The sequence below is a fragment of the Annulohypoxylon maeteangense genome (assembly GCF_022496945.1).
Source record: "Annulohypoxylon maeteangense strain CBS 123835 unplaced genomic scaffold GGS22scaffold_17, whole genome shotgun sequence".
NCBI classification, from domain to species: domain Eukaryota; kingdom Fungi; phylum Ascomycota; class Sordariomycetes; order Xylariales; family Hypoxylaceae; genus Annulohypoxylon; species Annulohypoxylon maeteangense.
Genome location: NW_025953264.1, coordinates 49,376 through 63,054, shown reverse-complemented (window position 1 = coordinate 63,054; position 13,679 = coordinate 49,376). Strand labels below are relative to the sequence as shown.

The 13,679-nt window shown below is 47.6% G+C and overlaps 7 protein-coding genes across 7 annotated transcripts; 4 read left to right on the top strand and 3 right to left on the bottom strand.

The window, feature by feature from the left end:
* Nucleotides 1-102: 102 nt before the first annotated feature.
* Nucleotides 103-2,044, top strand: GGS22DRAFT_196065 (DUF185-domain-containing protein; the record flags this gene model as incomplete). The annotated part of the gene is made up of 3 exons (XM_047965773.1): nt 103-285; nt 342-611; nt 671-2,044. The coding sequence occupies 3 exons, from the start codon at nt 103-105 to the stop codon at nt 1,796-1,798; spliced, it is 1,581 nt and encodes a 526-aa protein (XP_047815694.1). The 3' UTR covers nt 1,799-2,044.
* GGS22DRAFT_51544 (lung seven transmembrane receptor-domain-containing protein) lies at nt 2,033-4,583 on the bottom strand. Its single transcript, XM_047967302.1, has 8 exons — nt 4,239-4,583; nt 4,147-4,180; nt 3,915-4,081; nt 3,540-3,862; nt 3,450-3,490; nt 3,325-3,399; nt 3,029-3,271; nt 2,033-2,973 (listed from the first exon to the last, which is right to left on the bottom strand). The coding sequence occupies exons 1-8, from the start codon at nt 4,311-4,313 to the stop codon at nt 2,267-2,269; spliced, it is 1,665 nt and encodes a 554-aa protein (XP_047815693.1). The 5' UTR covers nt 4,314-4,583; the 3' UTR covers nt 2,033-2,266.
* A 251-nt stretch (nt 4,584-4,834) lies between these two features.
* On the top strand, nt 4,835-6,722 carry GGS22DRAFT_196063 (uncharacterized protein). The gene has a single exon (XM_047965772.1). The coding sequence runs from the start codon at nt 4,872-4,874 to the stop codon at nt 6,597-6,599; it is 1,728 nt and encodes a 575-aa protein (XP_047815692.1). The 5' UTR covers nt 4,835-4,871; the 3' UTR covers nt 6,600-6,722.
* Nucleotides 6,723-6,806: 84 nt separating this feature from the next.
* On the bottom strand, nt 6,807-8,978 carry GGS22DRAFT_170915 (HET-domain-containing protein). The gene has a single exon (XM_047962521.1). It carries the CDS (start codon nt 8,812-8,814, stop codon nt 6,847-6,849), a length of 1,968 nt encoding a protein of 655 aa, XP_047815691.1. The 5' UTR covers nt 8,815-8,978; the 3' UTR covers nt 6,807-6,846.
* A 655-nt stretch (nt 8,979-9,633) lies between these two features.
* GGS22DRAFT_170914 (uncharacterized protein) lies at nt 9,634-10,998 on the top strand. Its single transcript, XM_047962520.1, has 2 exons — nt 9,634-9,680; nt 9,781-10,998. The coding sequence occupies exon 2, from the start codon at nt 9,978-9,980 to the stop codon at nt 10,800-10,802; it is 825 nt and encodes a 274-aa protein (XP_047815690.1). The 5' UTR covers nt 9,634-9,680; nt 9,781-9,977; the 3' UTR covers nt 10,803-10,998.
* Nucleotides 10,999-11,209: 211 nt separating this feature from the next.
* GGS22DRAFT_51514 (chromatin associated protein KTI12) lies at nt 11,210-12,507 on the top strand. The gene is made up of 2 exons (XM_047967301.1): nt 11,210-11,281; nt 11,345-12,507. Exons 1-2 carry the CDS (start codon nt 11,276-11,278, stop codon nt 12,407-12,409), a joined length of 1,071 nt encoding a protein of 356 aa, XP_047815689.1. The 5' UTR covers nt 11,210-11,275; the 3' UTR covers nt 12,410-12,507.
* GGS22DRAFT_170907 (uncharacterized protein) lies at nt 12,420-13,666 on the bottom strand. Its single transcript, XM_047962519.1, has one exon. It carries the CDS (start codon nt 13,053-13,055, stop codon nt 12,606-12,608), a length of 450 nt encoding a protein of 149 aa, XP_047815688.1. The 5' UTR covers nt 13,056-13,666; the 3' UTR covers nt 12,420-12,605.
* Nucleotides 13,667-13,679: the final 13 nt, after the last annotated feature.

The window sequence follows — 13,679 nt, the reverse complement described above, 5'->3', positions numbered from 1 at the left end:
TACCCCCCATGATAAAATATTATAACAATTCAATTTATGGATTTTCTCTCTTTGTTTATGATGAATTAATGGATTTATTAGACTACCATGTAGTTTTCCGAAATGAGGTCAAACGTATTAAGAACGGTCCAAAACGGGCTCAGATGCCTGCCACGACGACCAGTATCTCATAAATCAAAAGTCGCATATCAAAGCTATAGAAGTTTTATAGCGACACCCCTATGTAGAGAAGAAGAAAGGAAATGGACAACGCCTCTCGCTAAACAATTAACTGAGGCTATAAATGTGAGCTCATGATCATTATCTCATTGAACTTAATACTTATAGTACATGTTTTATAGACGACGGGGCCAATTCCTTTAGCTAGCTATATGCGCATGTGTCTAACATCGGACACTGGCGGATACTACACGGGAGCTATAGAAGAAGGCCGAGATCAATTTGGTCGAAAGGGGGACTTTATTACCTCGCCAGAAATATCGCAGATCTTTGGCGAGCTTGTTGGTATCTGGTTCGTTGCAGAATGGTTGTCTCAAGGCCGGCCGAGACAGGGCGTGGAGCTCATCGAAGTTGGTCCTGGAAGAGGGACGTTGATGGATGATATGTTACGAGTGAGTATATCCGCATATATGCTACGATCGAAAGCTCATACTAAGTTAATATTTAATAGACTATAAGAAATTTTAAGGATATGTCTTCGAGTATAGAGACCGTCTACATGGTCGAGGCGAGCAAGGAGCTGCGCACCACTCAGAAAAATCTACTCTGTGGCGAGGACGCCGTAATGACGGAGTCGAAAATAGGTTGGCACAGTACATGCAAGTACTCCGGCCTGCCCATCATATGGACAGATTCAATCAAGGCCATTCCACAAGACCCTAACAAGACTCCTTTCATCGTGGCTCACGAATTCTTCGATGCGCTCCCTATCCACGCCTTCCAAGTTGTCGAAGTGCCACCGAACCAGAAGCCCACACCGACAGATAGCAATGCTAGCACTATCTCTGTTTCGCGTCCGGGCTCGCCACCCAGCGCCACCACATCCCCCTTCCAGTGGCGCGAGATGGTTGTCTCACCCACCCCTCAAGGAACAACCCACGCGGATCTCGGAACCCCCAAATCACAGCAACACGATCCCGTCCCGGAGTTCCAGTTAACTCTAAGTCCGTCCATGACCCGCCACGCACAATACCTCCCAGAGGCATCCCCTCGATATCGTGCACTGAAATCCACACCAGGCGCTCTAATAGAAGTATGTCCCGACGCCTCTCTATACGCCACCGACTTCGCCTCTCGGATCGGCGGCTCCTCCCCCACCACTGGAGATAGCACTACAGCAACTAAACCCCAACCTTCCGGCGCCGCCCTGATCCTGGACTACGGTCCCGCAGACACCATCCCAGCGAACACCCTACGCGGAATCCGCCAGCACCGACACGTCTCGCCCTTCTCATCCCCAGGTCTCGTAGACCTAAGCGCAGACGTCGACTTCGCCGGCCTCGCGGAAACCGCCTTACTCGCCTCGCCCGGCGTCGAGGTCCACGGACCTGTCGACCAGGCGTATTTCCTCGAAACAATGGGAGTGCGCCAGCGTGCCGAGATGCTGATTAAGAAGCTCGAGCAAACCCAGAATAGGGGGGACGTAGAGGAGAAGAAGAGGGAGATCGAGCGTTCGTGGAAGAGGCTCGTTGATCGCGGACCTGGTGGTATGGGGAAAGTGTACAAGGTCCTGGCTATCCTGCCTGAGAACGGGGGTAGGAGGAGACCGGTTGGGTTTGGTGGGGATGTGGGAGTTTGATTGAATGCACATACACACGTCCATATATAGGTACTAAAAGGGGGGTTGAGGAATGACTTGTACAATATCTAGGTAGATGGGAGATAAAAAAAACCCACGTCAATACTAGGTAGATATACATATCTGTACAGAACAAAAATAGCACGGAAGTTATCAATCAATTCATCATATTCGTAAAAAGCCATAGCGTGACGTATTCCTATTATCAGTTACAATTCAAAGTTCTTTTCGTACCTTGCGCTACCATGTGATGATGTACCTTAAATAAAACAAGGGCTACCGCCGTTCTCTCAAGCGGTCAATTCGTGCCGATCGATCGATACCCTACCTCGATAGGCCTTCCCAGGCATGTTTGGTAGTTCAGCATCCAACGCCGTCTATAATAGTACAGTAACGAAAGCGGGTAGCTCCAAATACAACGGTTGATACCACTCCTGCCTCGCCTGATTTTCATGGTCGGCGACGGGTTTACTTTTTCTTTCCACTAACGAGCTTAGACCCTTCGCCCCTTTCTTCGTCCTCCTCCTCATCGTCGTCGTCGTCGTCATCGTCTTCATCATCGTCACTGAACTTGTCACCGTCTTCTCCAACTGCAAATATCGTCTCTCCATCGAAAGAATCCCGTGGTGTCTCGGGTTTCGCTGGGGCTCTGCTCTGTAGTGGTTGCGATGCCGTGGAAGTAACGTTCGCCGCTGGTGCCGACCGTGTTTGGGCAACTTTAGTGCCGATGTGCGCCTCATCATCATCGTCCGAGTCAGGAGCACCCACATCAGCAAATTCGAATCCACCATCCTCATCTTGGGCGATTTCGTCACTCATCGCGAAACGTCTGTTATTCGCTGTAGGTCTCCACACATACGCGATCCAAGCTACATCGGCGAGATAGACCAAGTTTGGCCATCCATCAATAACGAACCACCGTGACTTCCAGTGGAAAGGAACGTAGTCCGGGTCAGACGCCGAGGCAAACGAGAAGGAGTTGAAAAAGAAGAAGCCAAATGTGACAAGAATACTGATTAGGATACACCACCAGAGCTTCTTGTACATGGTCTCCTTGACGGTCTGCTTACGCTCGCGCAGATCTTTAAGCGTGAAGTTGAGCGAGTTGAGCGTCCACACGTAGAAGGCAGTCAAGGTACCCGCTAACGGAAGTACGATGAGGAGAAGCCAGGGGCCTGTGGATAAAATTAGTATGGACATACTGTAAATTGTTTGTTAAGGGGCTCATACTAGCTGTATCCGGGGAAACGAGTAGACTGGTAATGGCGTAACCCAGTCCGAAGATGAAGTGAGCAATCGCCAACCACCTAACATACACCATAGTTTTGCCTAGTGAGGGCTTCACAACTCCGTAACCCATACACACGATGAGTAGTAGGAAGAATGAGAATGAGTTACGGAAGGCATTGAGAATGGCCACCAAGACTAGGAGAACCTTAGCTCCAATGTTGGAACCGTTCCTATTCAAATAATCTATGGTGAAAAGTTAGAATTATATTCTTAACGAAGTGACTCAATTAACGTACCATAAAATCCCCAGGTCATCAACATCTCGACACCTAGAAAGACGAGAATGGCAGTGATGTAGTTTTGAACGGGCACTACAGACGGGTTAGAGCTAGGGAAGAAAGTGCATATTCCAATAGCTTACGGATATCATATCTATGTTGATAATAGAGGAAGCCCCAAAATCTAGTTATCATTAGCAAGAAGTCCTAAAGAGACAAGTTTCAAAACATACACGGCAACTAGGGCGTATACGATAGTTATTCCCCCATAGAATGGAAGTTTAGGGATCTGGGTTGCGGGAAGCTCGCCATATGCCTCTCGGAACTCGACAACTCCCATATAATCCTTAGTATTGAAACCATAGGCGTAAACGCAATAATATCCCGTCTTCTTAATGGGGTAGTTGATGGGCGGCGCGGACTTAAGGTGGATAGCTTGAGTAAGGATAAAATTCTCCGACTGCTCGGTCGCGTTGGGTGATAGAATCCATTCGCCGATGTCTGTCTCGTTGCACAAGCTAGCTCGGACATTCTCCTCGTCGCAAATGAGTTCTTTCTAATTATATTATTAGCCTTGGGTCCTAACTAGTAGAGGCCGGTAACCGTACTTGAAGCGAGTCGGCTTGTGGGTAGACCCCGATCAGATCTTGGTCTTTCCATTCGAATATGACTAAACTAACGATGGGATCATCGTCGCCTTCGATCGTCTTGTTCGGGAATACTGTGAGGATGAAAGGATCTACCGGACCACCCCATGCACTTCTACTATACATGCCTAAATATGGCGGGTTAGTAAGGCTTGCGTATGCGATCGTTACACATTGGGTAGGTCGAACGTACCAGCACATTTCTGCTGGTTCTCTTCGGTATCATCCTTAACGGAGGAAATGTTAGCTTAAAACCACCGCAGAGAGATGGCGAGGCTTTCATACTATCTTAACTTCCAATGCTTGAGAGGTCCATAGGGACGTGCCCAAAAGGACTAATGCAGATAACCAGCTCTTCATCTTGGGTTGGTAGACGTTTGTTGTCGCCGCGCGAGGCAGCCTCGGCAAGTAAATCTGTCCTCACTATTCTGGTAGCTGGATATGTTTACCAAATGCAACACAGACGCAAAATGGAAAGTAATTCAAGGCTGGACCAAAGTCAATACAAAGTCCAGGGAAGCATTAGGAGTAAGGTTGGCAGGTTAAACGTGGTTGAAGACGGTTCGCAAGTTGGAAACGAGACCTCCTAGATGTTTGCTCTAAGTTTCGCTATGATTTATCGGTTTTATTAGAAACCAGTGCTGGGCAGAGCCACTTCCAGGTTGATTTCGCAGCTAAAGTTAGGCGCATACGTACATGCTAGGTAATTGTGTACCTCTGTACGGGATAGTCGGGGGAGCTGCCAAGGCTCTAGCCAGGATTACGATAAGATAAGAATATGCGGTAACGAACAACCTATCAGCTTCAAAGCTAAGATTCCTTGCCATTAGCTATTACTGAGGAAACCATCACGTTGTTTTTTCCCCATTCCTTTTTTATATCCATTTTCCTCGTCGCATTGCGAGTCGCCGGTGAACCATGGGGAAAGGGACGGATAAACTTTACATCACTCATTCAGAATGGTCGTCTTCAGACGCCTTCTCAGCGAATACCGGCTCGCGTGCCGCTCAAGACGTCGGCGCATCGTTTAAACGCCTACCATTCAACTTTTGCGCCGCTAGTCTTCAACCCTTTAAGAATCCCGTCTGCACTTCAGATGGAACCATATTCGATGTCGAAGTTATCTCGAAATGGCTCGAAACCCACAAGACCAATCCCATAAACGGAGAACCTCTGGCAGCACGCGACCTCATCAAACTCAATTTCGCACGTAACGGGGACATCGATTCGAAGGGCGCAGATGGATCAGGTAGTGACGGGAAAGGAGACTTGATTGATCCGGTCACTTTCAAGATATTCACCGACAATACACACATTGTTGCGATCCGACATGGGACGTACGCGAACGTTTTCGCCTGGGAGACGGTGGAAAGGATGAACATCAAAGCAAAAATGTGGCGCGATCTGGTAGATGATGCAGAGTTTGGTCGCTCTGACATCATCACCCTCCAAGATCCCCAGAATATTGGGAGCAGAGACTTAAGTCAGTTTCAGCATTTAAAGGATGGCGGAGATGCGCTTTTGACAAATAAACAAGAGGAAGACCAAAAGGCAGGCAATATCAACATTAATGCTTTAGGAAGAGTGGGCGACAAGGTCCTGAGGGCGAAGGAGGCGGTAGAGAAGGCGAGAAAAGAGCGTGAAGCCGGCAAGGACGTCAATCGCTCATCCAAGGCAGTCACAAAGGCGGTAGCGGGCAATACTGTTCGGCCATCTATGATACAGGAAAGGAAACAAGTCTACAATGCGGCAGCATATACCACGGGTAGAGCCGCAGCAAGTTTCACGAGTACCGGATTGACCCCGGAGACCAGCGGCGAAAGAGCCATTCTTACAGACGAGGAATACATGTTAAAGCCGAAGAGGGTAAAGATAAAAGGTTACGCTCGAATTGAGACAAATCTGGGTGATTTAAACATAGAGTTGCAAACAGAGTACGCTCCGAAAGCAGTCTGGAATTTTACCCGACTTGCTCAGAAGGGCTATTACAAGGATGTTGCCTTCCACCGCAACATCAAGAACTTCATGATCCAAGGAGGCGATCCTTCTGGGACCGGTCGAGGAGGCACAAGTATATGGGGCAAGAACTTTCAAGACGAATTCGACGGGCCGTTGACGCACGACTCCCGTGGCTTACTCAGCATGGCTAATAAGGGCAAAAACACGAATTCCAGCCAATTCTTCATTACTTACCGCCCGGTGAAACATCTCGATCGGAAACACACCATATTTGGCAAGGTTGTTGGCGGCACGGACGTGTTAAATAAATTGGAGGCAGTCCCTACAGATGGCTCGGACCGGCCCCTGAACAAGATCTACATCAAGGACGTCGTCGTATATCTCGACCCGTTCGACGAATTCCTAAAGCAGAAAGCCGAGCGCGACAAAGCTGCCGAAACGAAGGCGGAGATCGCGAGGTCCGGCGGAACTGAAGACGACCGGGTGACGTGGACGGGGAAACGAGTTAGGCAAGACGGCACGGTCGACCAGGACAATAGCAGTGGAAGTGTGGGCAAGTATCTCCAAGCTGCGATGAAACAGCAGGATGTCGAAGACGAGATTATCGAGGAAGACGTTGATACATGGGAAGAGCCGGTGAAGAAAAGGGCAAAAGTTGGCGGGTTTGGTAATTTTGATAATTGGTGAAAACCGGATTGCATTGCGTGGCGTTTGGGGATACCCGGCAGGTCCATAGGCACTAAATCGGTATGTAATGAATTTATCGTCTTGTATACGGCAGCGTTCAATATGAAGAGGGAAAAAAAGCAATATCTAATATGTTGTTAATAAACTTAGTAAATAGGCACTAGGTATATATGTACATACAGGATATAACTATATGCGAGATATTAGCTCCTGTCCAAAATTGAGTTACAGAGTAATAAGATTAAATCTATACAAGATCGAAATGTTTGAGATTAACACCACAATGCTGGAACATCTTTGGGTCTAAAATTAGAGTACCAACGTGCTGTTGTGACATAAAACTACGAAAGGACTCAAAGTCTATAGGTAAAGATTCGAGCCGTGGATCCACATTAGAAGTCTCACCTGAGACCGTATCCTTGAACCAGAACGTTCGCTTTTTAATATCATTATCAACAGCTTGGACCATTCGGATGTTCTCGGGGAGAGGTCCGAGAAAGGCCTCGCCTTGCACGACACTGGCATCGAAGCATGGACCGACCAGCTTGTACCTCTCGTTGCCTAGTGGTCGCAGTAATAGGGGGGTACAGCAACCAAGAATAACGCAAACTTCGTCACCAGGTTGTACAGATCTTACAGCTCTCCCTATTGAACCGTCCGTCGTCTGAATGAAAGGTGGCCGTTGGTTATATAGGCCGGCTTCTTTGAATAACTTTATACATGTAGAGGGCCAGAAGAAGTCCTCATCTTTGAATTGGTGGTCGGACATGATTAATAAGATTAGGCGTGTTGCCTCCTCTATATTTAGATAGATATCTGGTGGTAGATCGTAATTCTCGGAGAGGGAGTTTTGGACGAGAGTTTGGGCGAAATTCTCGACTGTTATCTGCTCTCCAACACCTAATTTCGATGCTATTGATTTGATGAATTTAAGTATCATACGATGATTGCCGGCATCTATAATCGGAATCTCATGACGCTCCCGAACTTTAGACTTGGATACGCCCATTATTCTCAACACGCCAGGCTCGGGAAACTCACATGAGGTACCAAGCTGGGAGGATGCTTGAATGTGTAATCCTAAACTCGGGTCCCAAAAAGAGCTATCCGACCAATCGGGGACCCAACTCGGACACGACGAGCTGTCTCGGAAATCACACTGGGTCAGGATATTCAAGTTTTGCTGAGATTTGATTACTTGAGTTACAACTTCTGTATAGAGCTCAACGTAGGGTTTGGTGTAATCCGGGGGTAAAACAAATTCTCTTTCGGATTCGGGTAGCATGGCTGAAATAGCATATAGTCGATCTCGGGGATCCATACAATGTAATCTTCCAAAATTTGGCCGTATGTGTTGTATAGAATTTGAATATGTGCTGAAGAAGAATCCTGTAAGAGACGACACGCTGAGATTATATTTTTCCGGTGGTATAGGGCAATGTATTATCTTCAAAAACAAGCAAATCAAGGCTCGTCTGAAGCAAGACCACTTCACATGACAGGAACCACACTGAATAATTGCTTCTGAGTTCGCCAAGGCAATTTCTTGTTGAACCCAGACCCTACCAAACCATGACCTCGAAATCAAATGACTGAGGGAAACCCCCGTCGCGTAATCGAAAGAAAGAGGAACAGTCATATCACCAATTGTAGAGTCGACGCAACCCTCTGCTGCTGTTATCTCGGGTTTCAAAAAATCGACGTCCACCTGAGAGCCAAGAAACTCCATCCAATTCATAGCGTGGTAACTATTATTTTCCTCTTGGCCAATCCAGGCTACTACCCGATGCGCAAGCCGATAAATTTCACCCATCATTGCGACTTGTGAGCCCTTTTCAGCATCATCTGCTTGGTTGATACATAGGGCATCAATCCACATGACACGCGGCCTGTCGACATAACGCAGGTGTCTTAAAGCGATAGCTAGATTGCGTCGGGACGGGATTCTCTTCACTTTCGCGCCGAGAAAATTCCCCACGGTTACGACGGTAGCAATCTGTTCGTCACCGACATAAACCGGTAAGGGTCGTTTCTCTGAGCCCCATGCGTATGATAGGGCCTCATATTGAGGCGGATCGTCACTGGAGAAGGGTGAGATATGAAATGAGAAGTTGATGGGGTCTTTCCATTGGCCCGGGTGAAGAGTAGCAAGTCTAATGTAAGCCTTTCCTGGTAAGGGATCATAATGGTGTCGATATCTCTTCATAGCGAACATGGTGTTGGGATTATAGAATTAGCCTATAGATTTCTTGCTCAGTTTCCGAAGTGTAAGAACGGACTAAAGATGATCTCGCATTCGCTTAGCTATAAGAAATTGAGATAATGTCAATGACATAGCCTTAATGTTTCGTTAAATGCTGTGACACACAGGGCTGAAGATAATACTACGTTCTAAGTAGCAATAAGCCTTGAAAAATGTGCCTTAAACGAAGAAATTGGAGAAATTAGAGATCTGCACAGCCACCTATGTATGTAGATGCTGCAAATCATATCGAACCAATCGCATCAATCGGCTAAACCGTGGCCGCTTAAAATCTGATGCATCGACTACCCAAATCCGATGTAGAACATTGGTCAGGCGTCTATACTGTTAAGATGTGAATTACTTCTTTTGGAGTTGTAAGATTCATTACGTGGCTAGAAACTGGACTTTTGAGTAGCAAGGCTAATGGATGACAACGCTGCGTACATTGTGCGGCGAGGGGTGGCTGTGAATACCATTAGAACAACTCCAAACAAGAAATTGCAACGCACTATAGCGTTTTAATCCTTAGATGGAATAGGATAGCGAGTATGATTACCAAGTCAAAAACAGTCATACAGAGAAACCCTACCCATTCTCCGCCTTACACCTGCCTTATCATGGATACTTTTGCTATTTACGTCGTCTATGGATCTTTCCAATTTCATTTAACTCTTCAAAGGTCCACATCGGGTGAAGCCGCCCGGGGCTTGCAGTCGGACTAGTACCGGCTTGGCAAAGCTTGTCGAGGCTTAGTCACAGAGCTGAAGAGGTTGAGCCAATCAGAGAATGGCACCATGTACGGGGGTCATAATGTTCTGTAGGACTTCTAGCGCTCGCTTTCGCTCTCGTTAGCAAAAGTCCTCCAGCCAAAACGTTTGGGCAAGAGGTCCATCCACCCTCACTCATTACTGGGTACGCAACGATGCTTTGGCTCACCGTAGTAAAAAGGAATGATATATAGGTAAGTTCTTGGCTCAAGTAATGGATAATTTAATTCATACCATTTCTTGTGCTTGAGCAATAGCAGTAGCAGCGACAACAACAGCAACGACAAGTTCGTAGATCATCTTGTAAAACTCCATATCTCGTTTATACTCATTCGCGGGTCCTCACGTGCCCTCACTCCCCCTAAGATGGCTTTGACTGAACACAACAACATTTCCATTGCACAGATTGTCATCTATGTGCCAGCACTATTCATCGCCGTATGGCTCTCTTTCAAGCACGGGTTCGGTCGTAGCGCCGGATGGCTTTACCTAATCATCTTCTCACTCGCCCGCATTATCGGAGCAGCTATGCAATTAGCTACCATTTCAGACCCGAATAACATCAGTCTCATAATCGGAGCGGCAACTCTGCAAAACGTTGGCGTATCACCCTTGATCATGCTCCAGCTTGGCCTCCTCGGACGCGCCCTCGCGAGCATACGAAAATCAACGACGTCGTTTGTAACTACCCAACGATTGCGTCTCGTCCAAGTCCTTGCGCTCGTGGGTTTGATCCTAGCTATCGTGGGTGGTAGCCAGAGCTATACCAGCACGGGATACAAAGTATCGAATCTCTCACAGGCCGGCACGGGCGTCACAATCGCGGCATACGTCCTCCTAGTCATTGCAACAGTCGCAGTCGCAATGCAACTCTCATACATAGAGGAGGGCGAGAAACGACTCGTACTGGCCGTCGGACTCTCTCTTCCCTTCATCCTCGTCCGATTAGCTTACTCCGGAGAATCGGTGTTCGGTAACAACCCAGACTTCAGCCCATTGACGGCAAATGTCGACATATACCTTGGCATGGCTGTTGTCATGGAGATGGTCGTCATCGTCATTGTTGAGGCCATCGGAATGACATTGCACAAAATCCCGAGCAACACAAGCGCCCCCGTAGCAACTGGTTATCGTCAGCCATGGCAGCAGAGGGAGGCGGACCATGAGATGAATGAACGTAGAGGACACTGATTCTAGGGTTATTTGGTATAGCGTTGGTTTAGAAGCATGCGTTTGAGTTAAATATAGGTATAGAATAGATATCCATAACTTCATTAAATTTTACTTCCACAATCGAAATTTTGAAAAGACGTAAATTATATAATAGACTTATTACATAATTCTAATTTTCTCCACAGTTAACACGCATATGCCTGGTAACTGTATGTTTTCTCAATAGTCCTCGAAGGTTTCGAGATGAAAGTTGCTGTAGCGATAGAAGGGCTCTAAAAAAAGAAATCCAGTGCCCTAAAACAAGGATAACCACGGCCCCGGATCCCGCCAAGACCCCTGTGCCGTAGCGTATCCTTCAGTGGGGAAGCATCCATCTCAATAAGCACATGCTATATCGCGGGGTACTTTCCAACAACGTCAGAAATTTTAGCAACTCCCATTAAGCTTCATTCCTGTCCAACTTCGTCGATCTCTTACCGAAACATCCTACCATGCCGGTAAGTCATTATTCCATTTATCTTTACAGTTAAAGAATCTTCGATATTGACGAAAACAATCAGTTAATAATAGTAACGGGCCTCCCCACGTCCGGCAAAACGACGCGCGCAAAGCAACTATACAGCTTCCTCGAAGAGCGCATCCAAGCACCACCCCCTTCCTCCACCACCTCCCCAACCACAACCACATCCACCACCCCAAAATACCGCCTCCACCTAATATCCGACCAAACCCTCTCCATCCCACGCTCCGTGTACGACCTCTCCGCCACGCCAGCCCACGTACGATCAGCCAACGCATCGGAAAAGGACGCCCGCGCAAGCATCTACGGCGCGGTCAAGCGCGCGCTCAGCGATCGGGACATCGTGATCTTGGACGGGCTGAATTATATCAAGGGCTGGCGGTACCAGCTCTTCTGCGAGTCGAAGGCCGTGCGCACGCCGAGCTGTGTTTTGCAGATCGGATGCGATCGGGAGAGGGCGAGGGGGGTTAATGAGGGGAGGTTGGGGAAGCGGGATACTGCTAGCGCTAGTAATGGGGATGGCGAAGGAGGGGATAAAGTTGGGAAGGAAGATGGGAGTGGGGATGGCGATGTAGAGGGTCCGTACGAGCCGGAGAACTGGGAAAACCTCGTGTTCCGCTACGAGGAGCCGAATCCGATGACACGGTGGGATAGCCCGCTTTTCACGCTGATATGGGAGGATGACGAGGCGCGCGCGAAGCAGGTCTTTGAGAGTATGTGGGATACGATTGCGGGGGAGGCGCGGAAGGTGGTGAGGCCGAACCAGGCGACGGTGCAGCGGAGTAGAGATGCGGGCGGGGATTATTTGTATATCCTCGATAAGGAGACGCAGGAGGTTGTTAAGAAGATATTAGATCAGCAAAGTGATGATGGTGGGGATGATATCAGACTTCCCAGGGGAGGTGGTAGTGATGGTGACGACTTAGTCGTGGAACTGCCGGCTGGGAAGAAAGTTGGATTGCCTCAATTACAACGTTTACGAAGAGCCTATATGGGATTACACAGGGGCGGCATTGGGCTTGAGGGCGTTGGGAATATGGGACCGGAGAGGATACGAGAGACATTCGTGGGTTATCTTAATGATGCTTTTGAAAATGATGGCTAATACATATTATTTGCTAACTATGCGCTCATGGCTTCTTCTAGCCCGGGATTTCCAGGGGCTATTACTTCAAAAGTGCCTGTTATGAAAACATGATATTTCATATCAACCAGCGATATGACCGAAAACTAGAGCAAGAAATTTAGGAAACAGGTAAGTCCTGGTAAGAAAACTAGATATTCGTAGCTGTTAGTCCTTCCTATACAGTCCCAGCCAGTGCCAAGACTCTGCCATCCATAGAGACCTTGAAAACGGCGTCTAAGGTATCGTCGAAACTGTAACGACAAAACTTTTGACCATGTTTCTCATCTCTGAACCACCCAAATCTATCAATATCAAAACGTGGGACGTGCTTCATCGAAGCTACGCTGCCGTCTTTAGAGCGCAAAAGCATAACGCCTTTTTGATGTATTACATCCTCGCAGAATGGCTGGGTAATTCGCTGTCCGCGTGATTCGGAAACACTCCTGGCCGTCTCTCCCTTTGTCTGGTAGTATTTTTCTAGGCGGTAATCGGTAATTGCGGATTCGATTTTAGCGCGAAATGTTGGAAACGAATATATCCAGTCGACGTATGTAGGACTCAATTTCCCATCTTGGCGGGAGTATGTCACGCATTCGCTTGTCTTGCAATCAGATGATTGCCACATTTGGATGCCTTTCTGCCCCGTAGCGCTTCGAGGATGGGTCGTTTTCCTGCTTAATTAAGTGCCTTTTGAGGTCTAAAGCACTACGATCGTTGTTTTCAAACGCTCGTATGGCGGAACGCTACGGGTCTAGATCGTTTTGCAAAGTACCTTTGCCAAATCTGGAACGTCCGGGTCTTTCATTCGGATATGTGGGCGTAGATGAATCGGCCTGAGCAGGATTAACATATCTTTCAGATAGTACCTGTCCGGGTCTTTCATTCGGATATGTGGGCGTAGATGAATTGGCCTGAGCAGGATTAGGCGGTGGAGGCGGTTCTGCTCCGAAAAGTCTGTCTGCCCGGCGCTGAACATGTGCACCCGCCGTTTGCAACTTGAGTTCAGGTCGGTCAAAAGTATAATTTTTGGGCGGAAGCATTTTAGCTATTCCTGGGAGCTCAGGGCATACCAAAATAGATGGGTTAGTCTCAATGATGATAATGACACGAGTACCTAGACTTGTGAAGGTGAAGAAAATAGTAAGGATCACAGTTAATTTGATATATAACCTGGATATGTTATTGGATAAATAGGTACCATACGCGTTTACTGTTGGTTTTGGTCGACGGTAGGCTGTGTCATGATAAT